This window comes from Diuraphis noxia, unplaced genomic scaffold (genome assembly GCF_037042655.1).
Source record: "Diuraphis noxia isolate RWA-SAM2 unplaced genomic scaffold, SU_Dnox_SAM2 contig0001, whole genome shotgun sequence".
Classification (NCBI taxonomy): Eukaryota; Metazoa; Arthropoda; class Insecta; order Hemiptera; family Aphididae; genus Diuraphis; species Diuraphis noxia.
The window spans coordinates 26655375-26672530 of NW_028301711.1; the positions used below are offsets into that span (position 1 = coordinate 26655375).

Here is a 17156-nt window from a genome sequence, read left to right on the forward strand (position 1 = left end):
ATTGAATATCTGATAGTTACATATTTAGGACTAAACTGTGAAATTATTATAATGGGTTTAGTCTACATAGTTTATTAGAAAAACAATAGGATCTACTAAATGTATTTACAACTTCAATTTCCTAACAAAATTAATAAACAAATTTATCAAAATTTCTTTATTTGTAACTTTAAGTTGTTTGAGTAAAATTTAATTGACACACGTATAAGTAGGTATATTCCAGTTTTTTTTATTACTTGACTAGGTACTGTTTAAGACTTGAATAAACATTTTTAAATATATAATTATCTTAAATTGTTAATAATGATTAAAATACAGATAAGAATTTTTTTTAAAGATTCTAACAAATACAAAAGTTTTTAATGAAGATTTTAATGTGTAACAGTGTTACAAGATAATTTGTATGCAGGAAACAACTAATATAAGGAAAAAATATTTTAACCATATTTAACTTCAATCTTACAGTTTACACTGACATTTTTAAATTAGATGGTAAAAAGTACACATCACTCTAACTAGCTAGTATTAAAAAAAATAAAGAATAATAATACCATTACAAATAATTTAAAGCAATAAAACATGTTATGAAAGTATGTGTAATCTATTGTCTATTTAAATTAATAGATATCAAAATCATATAAATGAAGATATGTTTAAGAATATATTTTATAAAGGAATGTAGTTTTTTTTAATTCAAAATTAATCCTTAAAAGTTTAATGATCAGTTTTCAACAAATATAAGAACATTTTTTAATAATATATCTTCTAAATGAAATAATTAAAAAGAAAATGTGTTTAAATAAATAAATAAATTAATTAATGGAATTTAGTAAGTAGGTATAACATAATAAATAAAATAAATAAATTTAGTCTAGTTTATTATCATTTTTATTATAAAGAAAAGTTACACTAACAATTTTAAATCTAATTAAATATTAGATTTTTAATATCTAAAAAATATTTATTAAAATTATCATACAAAATAACAACTTTTTTAACCATATTATAACTGTGTTATAACAATCGCGCACACCAATAACCCAAAAATAAACAAATAATTAACTAAGAATAAATGTTAATAACAATGCACATTAAGCACAATGTGGTAATATTTTTTGAGCTATGACAAAAGTATAAAATAAATATTGCACTTTTCTAAGATAATAGTTTTAATGATAATACGCAAGTGCACTTTTATTATGCAGTCTAATGTAAATAATCAATATTATACTAAATGTATTATTTTAGTAATATCATACATAAAAATGTTATATAATATAAATATGCGAAAAAAATATTTCAATTGTTTTAAATAATATATTAGGAATAATTTGGTGTATAAATATGTAATAATATATTGTATAGAGAATAGGCAACAAATATTACTTCCCCCCCTCAAATTATAATTAATTTTATATTACGCTATGAAATAATGATTTGATATTTGCTTCAAGAATCAACAATAATAAGTATTAAATTTATAAATATCATAAATAAAAATAATAATTATGATTTGGTTAAATATTTTTATATCTTAAAAACTTATATATTTATATAAATGTTAATAAATTTAACGAGAATTGCCAAGTTATTTTGGATTTTTCTACATATTATTGCTGTATTTAGTCCTAGTGATAGGGTTAATATTAATGATGATTAAACTAAAATAATTTAACAGTAAATGAAAATTTAAATGTTGGACCACATAACACAGCTATTTATCTCTGTAACCAAATTTGCTGCCAGCCTTTTATTCTTAAACAATATTAACAATAATAACAAAAGGCTAAAAATTATTAAACTAACTAATTTTAAATTAATCAAAAGACATAAAAATGTATGTAAAATATTTATAACTATAATAATACATAACAATAATTCACGATAAATAAATTATATATATTTTTTTTTTTAAATACAATTTGAAGAATTATCAAATTAAAAAAAGAGTAAATTTCTGATAGCTGTAGCAATAAATTAAAACAAATAGCCGTAGTAGTATAATTGCTGTTATCCTAGCCATACTTTGCGTGTCAAATTACTTGAGCAATTCATGTGCTCGTTGGTTTGCCACTGAAATTCTTGTTTCATTAGATCCAGCCTAAACAAATAACAATTGTAAAAGTAAAGTAAAATTATAAAAATTATGTATAAGTTATCTATTATGAATTTATGAAAATAAATCAATAATAGTTAGGTGAATGTGGAAAAATTAAAAAATTTATACAATACAAAAATGTGATACGAGTATATCGCTAATAAAATGTAGTATTAAAATAGCTTTTCTTAAGTATTGGATAGCTTATTAATATTCAAACTTATTTCAAACTATATATTTTGATTTTAACTTAATTTAATTTAATTTTAATTTTTAATCAAAAAAAATGATGTATGAATATTCAAATACATCAAATGAAAACTTCAAAATATACCTTCATGTTTATTCGTGAAACTTGTCTATTCTGATTCTCCAATTCGCTTCCCATGTCCAGTGCCATGTTACGGAGATTCCCAATCATAGTATTTACTTGACCCATATTTTCTTCCATTTCATTTTCTCGTGCGTCATTTGTAATTCTATAAAAAAAAAAATAGAAAATATTATAGAAGATACATCTATGTGTAGCCACAACCACGGTAGATTATAGAGGTATACGCACGACCATCAAAATTGTGTCCCGAGAAATATGTTTTAAGAAGGTTCTCACCGCTAGATCGCGTAACAGTCTTTTGGCCCTAACTAAAATGTTTATTTATATTAATATTATAGGTAGGTACGTATTATATTTTGTCTACAATGAAATATAAATTATATTTTATATTGTAATACATTTTTCACCATAACAAAATCAAAGTATAATAATAAATTGTTTATTTATTTGAATGCTTTCAATTGTTTTTGTGTAAAATGGTTAAGTGTTTTATAGTATATTGCAAATCTGGTTATGCAACTTGCAAGGATAAGGAAAATAAACCATTAAAATATAATCATGATATACATTTTGAAATGATAATTATTGGATACATCCAATGGTTAAATTTAAAAAAAAAATGTACAGTGGTGCAAAAATTATAAGAATTGTATGTAACTGCAGATACCTAATTATATACCTACCTACCTACCTTATTGACTAGAATATAATTAAAGGGGTACCTATGTTCAAATATTATTAAAAGAGAAGAACCTCCCCAGTTCAAGCACTGGTTACATATGCTTTACAGTTTTATAATATAATTTATCATATTAGGTTTCAATGATTAAAGCTCCTACAAAAAAACCAGATTTTGATAAATATAAAAAGCTATATCAAAAAGGGATATTGAACTAAGCACAAATTCATTTGTTTGTTCAAAGCACTTCAAAGAAGAAGAAATTATATGGTTTTGGAGTTCTAGAGAGGGAGACTTACAAATAAAAGTATTTAATAATAATAATAAATTAATAATATAATATATGTTGTTAATATTTGTTTTATTTAAAATAACAATCTGTGCAATAACTAAAAAAATCATGTTAAATTAAGTACCAATATATTTACATAAATATTATTAAATAATAAAAGATGTAACAAGAGACTGTAACAAAGCTAGTTATAGCTATTCCAGGTAATACAATTATCCATATATATTTTTTCATTTATTTATTGTAAATAGGTATCTATTATAAAATATTTTCTTTGATTACAAAGTTAAAATATATCTTTCTAAATATATTTTTTGACAGGTGCAATTAAAAAAGCCAAAATTATTGAATGGAGCAATTCCTTCAATATTTCCAGGATGCCCTATATCGTGCATACCAAAAATTATAAAAAATAGGAAAAGTCCTAAAAAAGAGATGATGTGTCCACAATCTTAAAAATTGCTCATGAAAAAAAAATTATTAGTGCTAAATCATACAGTATATTATCAGGTAGGTACAATAATTTATTTTTTGCTCATAACATGAAAATTTATTTAGATATTATATTATGTATAATTTTACAATTTTAAATTCATTCTGCATTTAATTGTCTATTAAAAATTTAAAAATATTTATTTGATAAAAAATTTTTAATATTAAACATGATAACTTTCAACATAGTAATCCAAAAATTCGCTTTATAGTTGTGCATGCTAGAACAATTTAGTGGGTAGACCTAACAAAAATGAATTACAAATGTATTTTAATTTTTTTTAAATTTTTATTGACTTATTATGTATGTAAATATTATTTATAAAGAACAGCTGATATTCTAGCACTGTCCATTATTATTTATTGATTTTATAATTTTACCTTAATTTGTTAATGTGTATTAATCTAGTATAACGACGAATTTATAATACATGTCTTCATTTACATTAATTTATGTACAATTTTGTTTTTGATGAGTTTTTGTTCGTTTATTGTATGAAATCTGTATTTCAAATATGAAAATTAGGGCCAAAAGACTGCAGCGTGATCTACCGGCAAACCTGCGAATAAAACACATCCACTGGGACAATTGTTTGCATTATGAATATATGGCCGTGCGTATACCTCTATAATCTACCGTGGCCACAACCATTAATCATAAAAAATAAATAATATCAGAATAAATTATATACATAACTTATTAAAAGAAAAAATTATAACTAATAAAGAAATGTTATATTGGGGGTTTTTTTTTTTAATTTTAAGCAAAAAAATATATATTATATAGGTATATAACGAATGAAAATTTCCGAGGAATACCTGAACAGCTGACTGAGAGTAATTGTACTAGTAAGCAGTTTATAATTTTAATCGTTTTAATAACTTTAACTATTATTATAATAGTACCTACTTTGCTATATAACCTCCTTGGGCACCCATTCCATTACGTTCATCCATAACACGCTGTGGTTGATTGTTGACTACTTTACCATCATCATTACCTCGCCACGTACCTTCATCTTCTTTAAATGAAGCTGACCTTTTAAGTACACATTGGTGTTATTAAACAAATTAAAGTCACTACTCATAAAAATGTAAAATTAAGTTTTAAATATACTTGTTACAAGGCAGTACACAAATTCCACAACATTTTTCCATGCCAGTAAGGTTCTTTTCTGCTTCTTTCATGTCAGCATTAATCTGATCCATGCCTTCTTCAATCCTGTCCAATTGTTCTATGGTTTTTGAAATATTCACACACACATACACACACACACACACACACAGATAAAAAATATATTAGACACTAATAATAATATTTAATTTGAATAATAGTTGTACAAAAGTGTATATATTATTGTTTTTGTGTGTAGTGATTTTCCTAAAATTGTGATAGTTAGAATTTCAACAAAAACGCGCAATTGCTTATATAAATAAAATATTAAAAGAATATCATAAGTTTAAATTATCATTATAATTTATGAATAAATAATAATTGGTTAATAAAAATAGAATGTTCATATCAAAGAACATTACCAGCAGTATCATATTATAAGATAGTTGTATTATTTTAATTTTGCATTAAAAACGTTTCCTCAGATTCGCATTTGTATTTAGTGAATAATTTTGTTTGTGTTATACTAATATGTTGTTGTTTCGTTAATTTTTGACATCAATAGATGATAATTGTTGTTCAGTGACGTATAAGGATGTTTAATTTAGTAAAAGTAATTGAAATAATTAATAACCATCCAATTGTTTTTTTTAAATACATTTTTGTCTAACACAAACATACTAAAAATACTGTTTTTAAGTTGTAATATAATTTGCAAATCATTATTTAGGCTTATATTAATTATAAATTATTTTTAACATAATTTAAAATATGCACTTGTGATATGTCCCCATACGCCACTGAAAAGATTAAATTAAAGTTATAATACATTTAATTCTCAATTATGTAATGACATTTTGAAGAGAAATTTAAATTGCCTTAAATGTTTTATTAGACATTGTAGTTGACTATATTTATTAAAACGTTTCATGAATTAAAATTGTTTATTATTTTTATTCCATCAACTATATTTAATTAATGATAAAGTTATAAATATGGATAATATATAAATTACAAACATTTTTAGAATAATAAATTCCAACTCGATACCATTTATCGCATTTCAGATTTTAGCATTAATATTATTGTTTTTATACTTTGTTTGTAAACACGTTTTTTTTTTATTTCATAGCTCTTACCCCCTTGTTCATCCAACATCACTAGAGATTTCATCCCGACTTCATGGCTCTACACAAAAAAAAAAAAAACAACAACAACAATAATCACCGACAATAAAGCCTTTGTCGTAATGATCAAGATAGTGTGTCGATGTATATTTTATATTTATTGTCTTCTATCTAAATATATATGTATGTATCTATTTATATATAATATCTATAAATATTTAATGTATTTTAACGTCTACAGGGATTTTTATCTATCTATTAATTTTATAACATTTTGTCTAAGACGATTGAATTAAAATGATACACAATATGGATTGGGTAATTTAAGAATGACAGGACAAATAATAATCAACATTTAACAATTAAGGTTTATAAATAAATAAAATTAATTATGCCAAATTCATACAACAACAACAACACAAAACTTAATTACTACTATTATAATATGGTATGCAAAACGAGGAAAAACGTTAAATATTTTAATAAAATGTAAGTCTTAAAGAAAGAAATATACAGTGGTAAAATAATGAAAATAATTGTTTGTACTTCAAACTTCTACATACAGTTACATCCATACTTTAGATTTATTCTACTATTTATATATCCCCAAATAACATTTCTAATATTGAGTTAAATATGATATCATAATTTTCACTTCTAAGATGTATTATACCTATAGACTATAACACTATAGTTAGGGTAGTTTAGGCAAAATCAAATTAAAAGCAATTTAATAAAATAACCTTAGGCAACATAAGTCTTACCGCCTTGTATGTGCAAATTTTCTACGGTTTTTGTGCCAACATCTACACTCTACAAATAAAATACAAAAATAAAAATAAAAATAAACATCAATGCTATATTGTGGAATAAAATAAACAGAATTAATAATGGTGTATAAAAGCAGAATTATTAAATAATATAAAAACGTTATTATAGCAACAAATAATTGACCATATTTAAAGTACTATTGACTAATACCATCTATAATCATTAATCACCAAATAATATAAATATTAGTGAAATAGGTAACTATTAAAATATATAAAATTATTATGTATATCGTTAAAATCAAGCTTGAAAGACATAATTATAAAAGGTATTTTTAACTAAGCAAATACACATTGTATTGAACTATACAATTAATCAGTGATTAGCACCCTTGCTTTTATAACAGAGTAAAAAAAAACCCTTGAATGCAACATTTTTCTTTCAATATTTTCATACATAAGTGTTATTACTTTATTAGTGTTTGTGTAATGATTTTTGTGATTGATGATAAAAATAAAAATATATATATTAATAGTTATAAATATATTGGTTTGGTAATTTTATTAATATCTGTGAATTTGTGATTTTAGTGCTCAATGAAACACGGTCGGTGGAAAGACAATAATTACCACCGCCGGTAATGCTCATGATTCTTTGCATAGTTAAGTTTATTTCTAATAACTTAAAAATAAAAATAAGTTGACACACAATGTGAGTAGCGCGCGTGCACTTTGAAGTGAACCATTATGATATATGTCTGTGTACACTGTATATTTGGGTGTATGTGTGTTTATATATGTATATATGTATGTGTGTCTATGAGATTGTGTCCTTTAAAAGTAGACAAGATCCCGTAGTAATGGCAACGGCAGCAGCAACAAGAACATCAACTCACCTCCCTGGTCATCGAGTGCAACTAATGTCCTTATTCCAGCCTCCTTGCTCTATGATTGTAGTATTTGAAAGTAGAAGAGTGGTAGTAGTGATGGTGGTGGTAGGTGGTGGTGATCGTGTGGTGTGCGTGTGACAGAAAAAAAACCAATAATAATAACATTATATGAGAGATAGTGTAACCTATTCATTTTTGTATACATCAATTTTGGTGTGTATAATTTTTAATAATGTTTTAAATTTTAAAAGTATATTCAAATATATTTTTATTTTCATGTGTATAATTAAAAGTTTTTATTAGTTTATTTCTGTAAAATAATGTGTGTAAATGGTTCTTACAGTATATTATTTGTATTCATACTTGTTAATTGATAATTTGCCAAAATGGAAAGTTATTATTCATACTTCTTATAAATAAACGTAAACAGTCTATAATGAAAATAACTTTGATAGGTAATGTATTTTACAAATACGGTTGTTTTGTGTACAATCGCGTTAGGAACAAAACATTACATTTTAAAATAGCTCAGTAGATACCAATTAAATTTTTTTTTTTCATATCATATTTTTTAAATTGTAAGCAAATATTTGTATAATTCTATTTATCTTTGTAGCAATATTTATCACTGTTTAAAGTATCTAAATAAATGATTTTATACTAAATAGGTGTCAGTCAAGTATCAATAACTCAGATTCCCGACAAAAAGTATAAGCTTAGCAATCACTATTATTAGTTCAGTCAAGTATTATAAAATTAACAACTGTGACTGATGAGCAATCACTTTATTAAAGTTGCTATTTTTCGTAATTTTTTGGTGCTTGTTACATAGAAGTTTCATCATACAATCAAGACATTTTTAATTATATTTCAATTAAAAACACTTGTCACAAATTATTTTTCAAAATTATAAATTAGTTTATTGATCAATTCATAGCGTGTTCACATAAATATTCCACAAAAATGTGTATACAATTTTTTCTTTTTTAGGCGGACTTCTGAGTTATTGAAACTCCATTGTATTATACTTGTTGAGAAATATATTAATAATTTATGTTTGTTTCAACAAACTATTGAAGTAATATTATTTTATATTTTCATATTAGTATGTATTTGTATGAGTTGGCATTTTGTGAGCTTGTATTTTACTGAATATTATTGTTTTCTAAATAAATAATTCACATGTGTTTGAAAATTGAAGAACGAATCTTATCAATTTTTAATTTGAGAATGTAACAAGCAAAAATGCACAAGACAAACACACACCGACATGCAGCAGCAGCAGTAAGCAGCACCAGTAGCTTTATTATTATACAAAAATATAGTATATGTTATATTTTACACTCACACCTATAAATATAATTTTATTCATGATTAAGTTAATATCGGATTTAATGAAAGAAAATACGAGAACAATATATATTATATTACCCTCGTAACTTAGCCAATAGTTAAAATGTTGTGTTTATTATTAAAATATCTCATTGCAGTACTATAAAATTCAAAAATAGTAAATATTTAGTCAACAATATTGTTGCCTTAGTAAATTAAGTATTATAAATTAATATAAATATTTATACTTTTGAATTTTTCAAGTAAGCACATGTAAGAATTATGAGTAGAATAATGATTAATTTGCAATATATATTTTAAGTAGGTATATGGTTAATACAAAGGTTCATTAAATAATTAATGTATTATATTTAATAGTCTTTAAATAATATCTTACCTCTTCACATAGAGCCAACATTCTTCTGGTACTTTCAAGTGACTGTAGTTATAAATGACAAAAAACAATATTTTACTTAAGTTATTAACTATACCTAAAACTTAATGATAATAGACTTGAATAATAATTAAACACATAACTTACTTCATCTGTTACTTCTCCAGCTTTCATTTGCAGCTCCTGAAGTTCAGTTTTTGGTACAGCTGGCTGTGGTGCTCCACCGTCTGGTGACATCGCTGCATTTGATTTTGTTGGTGCAGGCATGGTTGAATTTTTAATGAGGTAGTTCTTTTTTTATTTTTACTTGAGCTGTATAAAAATACAATACATTTGGTTATGATACTTTCAATTGTAAATATCTTATACATTAGACCAGAGGTATTCAAACTGTGTATTCCGGCTCCTAGGGACGATACGGAATTTAGAAATAGAAGCCATGCCAAAAACACCGGGAAACCAAAATTAATGTAGTTCATGTATAAATATTAGTTATAATCAATAAAGTGTTTAACAAATCACTTTATGAGACCATTTAAAGTTTTATTTCTAGTACCTACTGATATTTCTGTTATTATTGGCCGTATTGTATCTGTATTATTTCAATTTTTTCATAATAATTAGAGAACTGCCATAATATTGTGAACACACAATAGAACTATGAAATGAAAAAGTTTGAATACCTCTGCATCACACTGTTCTTCGTAAATCAAAAAAAAAAAAATAAGAATGTTGAAGGTATATTAAATATTCAAATAATTTCACCAATTGCTAATTAGTAATTTCCAATTGGATATCTTGTGATTTTGTTTAAATAATAAATTGTATTGATAAATGTATAAATGTCCTCATTTAAATACTTTAATTACAGTTATTAAATTATTATTTAATAAACAAACAGTGAAGAAATTCAGTAATTAACATTAATACATCAATAATGAAACGTCATCGAATGAATGGTAGTATGGTACAATCATTATTCCGAGTTCTGACTCAGCCACTTGGCCACTTGGCAATAAACGCGGACGCACTGTCTTACAAGTTACAACAGTAACTTACAACCGGAAGAATAAGGATATGAGATATGACGACTATTGTGCTACTATCGACCTATCGTAGTATCGCTGATACCAACATTGGAAATACTATGATAACGATATAAGATATAACGAATATATAAATATAATATATTATTATACATACGATTAACGAATATTGATTAATGAATAATGATTTTAAATTAGTAAGTTTGTATCGTAAAAACTTTAAAGCCTTAAAGGTTATTTCTAGTTCTCATGGTTCGTAGTAAAATTTAAATCTTTTATTGGGATGTAAAAAAGATCGAGGTTTTACACATTTTATACAAATCAATCATTTTCAAGATTTAAACTTTATAATTTATTATTAAATATGCCTAATTCTATATTATGTGTTCAATAGAAAGTTGGTATCTATGATCTATAATGCGATATATGTTTTTAATAACTAATAACATTCATTTAAAAACCATTCACTAAAATTCAAGAGAAATTAAGTATAGGCTTCCTTCGCAGATAAAATAAACGTACCACACTACCACGTACATATTATAATGAAATATAAAGATTGCTTACAGATAAATATCCGCGGATATCAAACTTAAAGAAAGTTTAAAAATACAAATAAATTTAACTATTTTTCGAATTAATAATATCATAGGCGTATCTAGAGGGTCTTGGGGGGGGGCTTAGCCTCCCAGTGCAAATATTAGCCCCCCCCCCAAGAATTATTTGTATTATTTTTGCTCATTTCGTCTAGTTAAATCTAAATTATTGTGCTTATTATACTGAACTCTCGACAATGAGACGTATCAATACATATAATATATTCGGTCAACTATGACTCAAGACCGTTTTTCCTCACTGGCAATACTAAATACTGAAAGAGATATTTCTAATAATATTGATCCTAATAATGTACCTATTAAAAAACTAAAAGACGTTTGGAATTATAGTTAGAAACAAATAAATGTCTTATTTTCATTTAATTTAGTGTTTTTTTTTTATTATTATTGTTGTTTTTGCAACCCCCTCCCCCCAATATATTTGATCACCCTACACCAATGAATAATATTAAATATTTCAGTAGTCAAATATATCAAAAATCCGATTTCATGTTTTATGTAACTCGAAGAACGAAGGTTGTGTCGCAAAATCATACTATATAAATATTTATTTAGTAAAAAATCTGTGCCGAATTTTTGTATTTGTTTTCCCCTTCCAGAAAAATTACAATTGTTCTGGCAATATAAATTATAATATAATGATTGAAGGTTAATATCCTTGCATATAGTTGCATACATTGGTTCTGATTAGTGCAAACAACAATTTTGTTGTTCTATTAGTTATGAATAATATTTATTCATAAGCAAACTTTAACTCTAACTCTTTTTAAACACCTAATCCTAGATGATGGATGTATACCCCCCCCCCCCCCCCCATGGAATTGTTTATTGATGATGTTTAATCCATGATTATAGCCTATATAAGTAATAAAATAATATAGTATTTAAAAAGCTCCCCCACCTTGATTGAACTTTTGTTAGCCTACTACTAAGTACTATATTATGTATCTACCTATATCGAAGATCGTAATGATTTATATTATAATATGTTTATAATTTACACGTACAAATAAAAGTAAAATAAAATAAACTTTTAAAATTTGAAATTTTGAAATACAAATAAATAATTTAAAAAAAAAATTTAAAATTTAAATGATTAAGCCTACCACTTAAATTTTTTTTGCGAATAATTATTTTAATACTACGATTACTGAGTTGAGCGGTTGAGCATAGGGATAGTAAGGCCCAGCGGCGTCTCTAGACCTGTCTATGGGGGAGGAGGGGGCAAATAATAAAACATATTAATATTAATATACATAGGATTCGGATATACAGTATATATATACATAAAACCATTTTTTTTCTTCAAAATTTGGAATTTAAAACTAGTCTCTTCTACAAAATATTTGTTTAACAGATATTTTACATTATTGAAAACAAATTATCATAGTCATAATAGTATACGCAAATTTATTTCAATAATTAATGGTTATTAAAACAATATCTAAACATCTTTTATTTTTAGCAAAGTGGTCTAGCGATTATGGTTATAAACTTGTTTATTCAATGAGAATTGTATAATTTAATATAATATTATATAACATTATTATTATTACTCTGAGATTATATTCTATAAACATTGTATGGGTCTATGACCGTGAATACGTATTTATGATAGCAAGATATGAAGTTTAATAAAATATTATGATTTTATGTAATAAAAAAAGTCAAATACTTTAATATAAATAATTGTAAAATTCACCAATAATTACTATGTAAGTAGATCTACCTTATAGATGGGAGGGGGGTACACCCCACAGAAATTTTATTCTGTGTACGTGCCTGGGGATAGAATACAAGTATATTGATTATTGTTTAATTTTAAATACCTAAATTATTTTATAGATACCAACCATCTATACCGATAAGAACTCTTATTAAAATAGCGGAGGAGTGGGCAAATAAATAATACTTGATGACACAAGTTCTTGTATCCACACACTCGCCAGCCAAAACCACATCGCCATAATTGGCGGGATCGATTCCGGTCTTCCCTTTAATAGTGAACACTGAACAGACCCTTGGATATAGTCATTATAAATGGCCGATATACTGTGTACTAGCTGTACAGTGTACTTTAAGCGGCGACAGCGGTGATGGTAGCAGTAGCGGTGGTGTCGCGCAACCTTGACCCATTACCGCCGCCGCACCCTTCTATGTTTGTAAGTACTTATATTGCACGTTGTTGTTGCATTATGTTGTCGGATATAAAAAACTGAAAATATAAAAGAAAACAAATCGAGAGACGTTCGCGATAAATGCAGACGTCTAATGTATAATAATTACATAATGTAATGACTAATATGATTGCAGCTTTATCGCCGTGGTTTCCGTATATGTATAAAATACAGAGACAGTTATACGTCAAGTATACTGTATAGTAATTATTATTATGTGGTGTTGTTTGGTAAGTTGTAACTTCTAAGTAGGTACTTGAATGTTAGGTAGGTAGATATATTGCATACCTTACAACATATTACCTATATGCAAACAAGTATGCAACATAGGTACCTATACTTAGATGGTTAGGTAAATAAAAAAGTAAAATTTTGCTTGAATAACTTAATACCTAATTACCTACAAAGATATTTTTAGATATCGTCATTTTGAACAATCATTTAACTTAGAACAAAGTTATGAACAAACGAGCAGTAAAACTAAAAGTAATATATCCATGTACCTCGTTTAACCGTTTGTTTAAAAACTAATTCAAGATAATAAAAGTATATGCAAGAAATTGATTCAGCATTCAGCATTCATATTCTTAACAACATTTAGACATTATTCTAATACATAGGTACTAAAACTAAATACTAAACAAGAAACAACGATATAATATAGTAATTAAAAATATTCTTTATAAATTACAATTATAAAAGATGATGTCCATATTAAAATCATGTTTTAATTTAATATAGCTGTTTTGGGATGCTGACTAGCTGATTGCAATAAGACTGAACAAACTATGAAATTGGTTGAGAAAAAATGAAATACAAATATTTTTAACATAATATACAATATTTTCACGGTATCCGACTTCATCCGATACATATTTAATGCCAAATTTTCAATCTATTTAGACCCGTTCTTACAATCTCCGGTTAAGTGTCGGTTAAGACTAACCGGTAGAATTCTATCGGTTAACTCATGATAAATTCTTCCGGTTAGTGTTATCAGGCACTAACCGAGCATTGTAAGAATGGCCCTTAATAAAATTAATTGGACTATTGGGGTATTATAGTTATAGGTAATATCGGTATGTATATATCATAACTTACATCAGTAATATAAGGCTCTTATAGATGAAAAGGCCTATAGGGTTTGGAACCTGGATCCGAAGAAAAAGTAAAGATATTGGTAACATTTTTTTGTATTTATTTATATATAAGTTGGTAATCTTTTCGCATGGAGACACGAAAATGTGAAATACTGTAGAATTTGCTGCTAATGAAATTTTTATAAACTGGGCAATGGTTACAACTTAAAAAGTGTTATTGTAATAAATTATCAATATTATACTTCCTAGTTATCTGTTTTATATTAGGTATGTAAGACATCCATAGACCTTATACTCAGTATAATATTATATTATAGGTAGGTACTATCAGGCCCGTCGCTAGGGTACAAGCAAGCCATGCGTTGCTTTAGGGCGGCATAACATTTTAAAAAATTGAGGCGGCAAATTGTAATATTAAATTTCCAAAAAAGGCAGAAATTTAATTATTATTTTTATTCGCTTTAGGACGGAAAATGTCTTACGACGTATGTCTTATGTCTTTACTATAGTATAAGGTCTGTGAATACATCGTATAAAGCCATAAAATAATCCACAACAGTTTACAACACCCGGGTCTTTAACTCTTTTTAAGCAACGCGCGGGCTCGCAATGACTTATTGTTAAATCTCGCAGCCGTATTCTCAATTAACTAATTAAATTGATAAATTATTAAAAAATACATGCTTAAGTTAAAATGTATTCGCGTGCCTCAAATAATGACAAGTCGAGTTGAAGACCCCCGGTTTACACTTTAATGTATGTATATAGACAAAGACAATATTTACGTAGTTGGTAAATGTTTTAAACGATACGGCGGCACGTAGCGCAAGAATAATTTGTTCAGTACCTACATATAGGCATATAGCACATTCCGACCGACATCGAATTATTTCACATAACGGGAAGAACAACAAACATACACAATTTCCATACACGGACCGCTGTCAACGCATGCGTACAAGACAAATAATATAACAACGATATCATGAAATATAGGTACCTATTATTATCTTATTCTGCAGGTCACGATTATGATGTATACAAGGTGTATTTAGAAGACTTTACAATTTATAGACAAATAATACTACAGTAATAACTAATTGCAAAAATATAAAACCTATGAATGAGTCTACTGACACACCATAAGTATAGTTCAGTAATACACAAAATAAACTATTGCCGTAGTTTATTTCATATACTTGAGGCAATTAACGATGCCGTACAATTGGGTTTAATAGGCATATGACATAACTATAGGTATAACGTATGATATAATGTACATAATATAATATCATATTGTGTTTATGACGAGGCGACAACATAATATTATTAATGCTTGGCGCTTGCACGTCGCGTAATACAATTACAAACACGAGAAAATAAAAAACGAATTATAAAAACAAAACGAATATACCTATACTAAACATCGCAATTATTAATTATTATTATTATGTTATATATCTGTACGTTTATGTTTATATATATATATATATACAAACAATATACATATATATTGTACGCTTAACCGCACATACTTGAATACACGATATGTTAACGCCGCAAAATTTTGACGCATCACAAAATTAGACCGTAAATCGTGTTACGCGTGCGGCGCACCTGTACAACCTGTTTGTTTCGAATGTTTCTATAATATTGCTTTATTAAGCATACAGCGAACATGGATAGGAAAATGCTTTCAACGATTTAAAAAAGTGCTGAAGCCACGTCGTTTGCTTTCACGTGGAACTCAAATTCAATACACATATTAATATCTATCATAATACTACATTGTGTATTTGTGTGCATCACCATTACGATGTATTAAATAGGTACTAGCATAAAAATAGACGAGGTTTTCGGCCGCATCAATTATTTAAAATCTACGAAATGTTTCTGTGCAAATATGTATTACCTACGACGACGAGGTTATCTGTAGATCCGCTGCGATCCGCCACTGCCGCCGAGTCGAGAAGAATGAGAAATCTGCACGAATGAGTACGATAGGTAGGTAGGTAATGAATACGGACCGCCGAAACGATTGAATATTCGTATACCTACTGTGTGCGAGAGATGTAAAAGTAAAACGTCTCCGTCCGGCCCGGTTTTGGTATAGCAAAACGCCACCTCGGTCGGTCGTCGCCCAATCGTACTGGCTAGTGGCTGGTGCCTCCCGCGCTAAGCTCATAAATCACGGGCGGCCGTCTGGCGCGTGCGCCGCCTCTGATCGGCGGTGGCGGCAGCGGCGGCGTACGGCGTAGGTGGTTTATCGCCATGCGCCGCGGACGCGCATCAATATTCCGCTGCCGCCGCCACTATCGTCGTCGTTCAATATTATCCCAGTATCCCACATTCCCATGACCGCCAGCCTGGGCACAGGTCCCAGGCGACTGGCGTAGAGCGAATAATGTTACGGTAGAGCGTACTATGGTTGACACGGGACGGTGAGGCGGTAGGTATCGTCATTGTCCTTCTCCCCGCCGCAGACAACGGCGGGCATTCCCGCATCCGATGCCGTCAGCGATTTCGTTCAGATCTTACGATTATAAATCGCACGACCGTACAATAATAATCGCGTTAGCGTACGATAATAATCGCACTCGCATAAAATAGACAATGCTTTGTGAATGCGTGTTTCGACATTTCGGCAGCTGGTGGGCAGCTGCTGCAGTCTGCACTGTGATCAGCAACCTGGCA

General features: G+C 27.5%; 1 protein-coding gene across 6 annotated transcripts; it reads right to left on the reverse strand.

Annotated features, from left to right (window-relative positions):
• Positions 1 to 1682: 1682 nt before the first annotated feature.
• Snap25 (Synaptosomal-associated protein 25kDa) lies at positions 1683 to 16626 on the reverse strand. 6 transcript variants are annotated; one of them, XM_015508363.2, is made up of 9 exons: positions 16521 to 16602; positions 16375 to 16445; positions 9670 to 9834; positions 9526 to 9567; positions 7803 to 7851; positions 5013 to 5130; positions 4806 to 4934; positions 2433 to 2577; positions 1683 to 2101 (listed from the first exon to the last, which is right to left on the reverse strand). In XM_015508363.2, exons 3-9 carry the CDS (start codon positions 9787 to 9789, stop codon positions 2039 to 2041), a joined length of 666 nt encoding a protein of 221 aa, XP_015363849.1. In that variant the 5' UTR covers positions 9790 to 9834; positions 16375 to 16445; positions 16521 to 16602; the 3' UTR covers positions 1683 to 2038. The 6 variants fall into 6 exon arrangements, with proteins under 6 accessions (XP_015363849.1, XP_015363852.1, XP_015363850.1 ...); XM_015508366.2 differs by lacking the exon at positions 7803 to 7851 and adding an exon at positions 6149 to 6197 and having other exon boundaries at positions 16375 to 16626; XM_015508364.2 differs by lacking the exon at positions 7803 to 7851 and adding an exon at positions 6901 to 6949 and having other exon boundaries at positions 16375 to 16625.
• Positions 16627 to 17156: the final 530 nt, after the last annotated feature.

What these genes read in the sequence shown, in the direction of transcription:
- Snap25 (XM_015508366.2), bottom strand. Translation starts at nt 9,789, where the DNA reads ATGCCTGCACCAACAAAATCAAATGCAGCGATGTCACCAGACGGTGGA. An exon ending in CAAGGAGGTTATATAGCAAA is followed by an intron (nt 2,578 to 4,805) that starts GTAGGTACTATT and finishes TTTTTTTTATAG; the next exon opens with AATTACAAATGACGCACGAG. An exon ending in TTTCACGAATAAACATGAAG is followed by an intron (nt 2,102 to 2,432) that starts GTATATTTTGAA and finishes TTATTTGTTTAG; the next exon opens with GCTGGATCTAATGAAACAAG.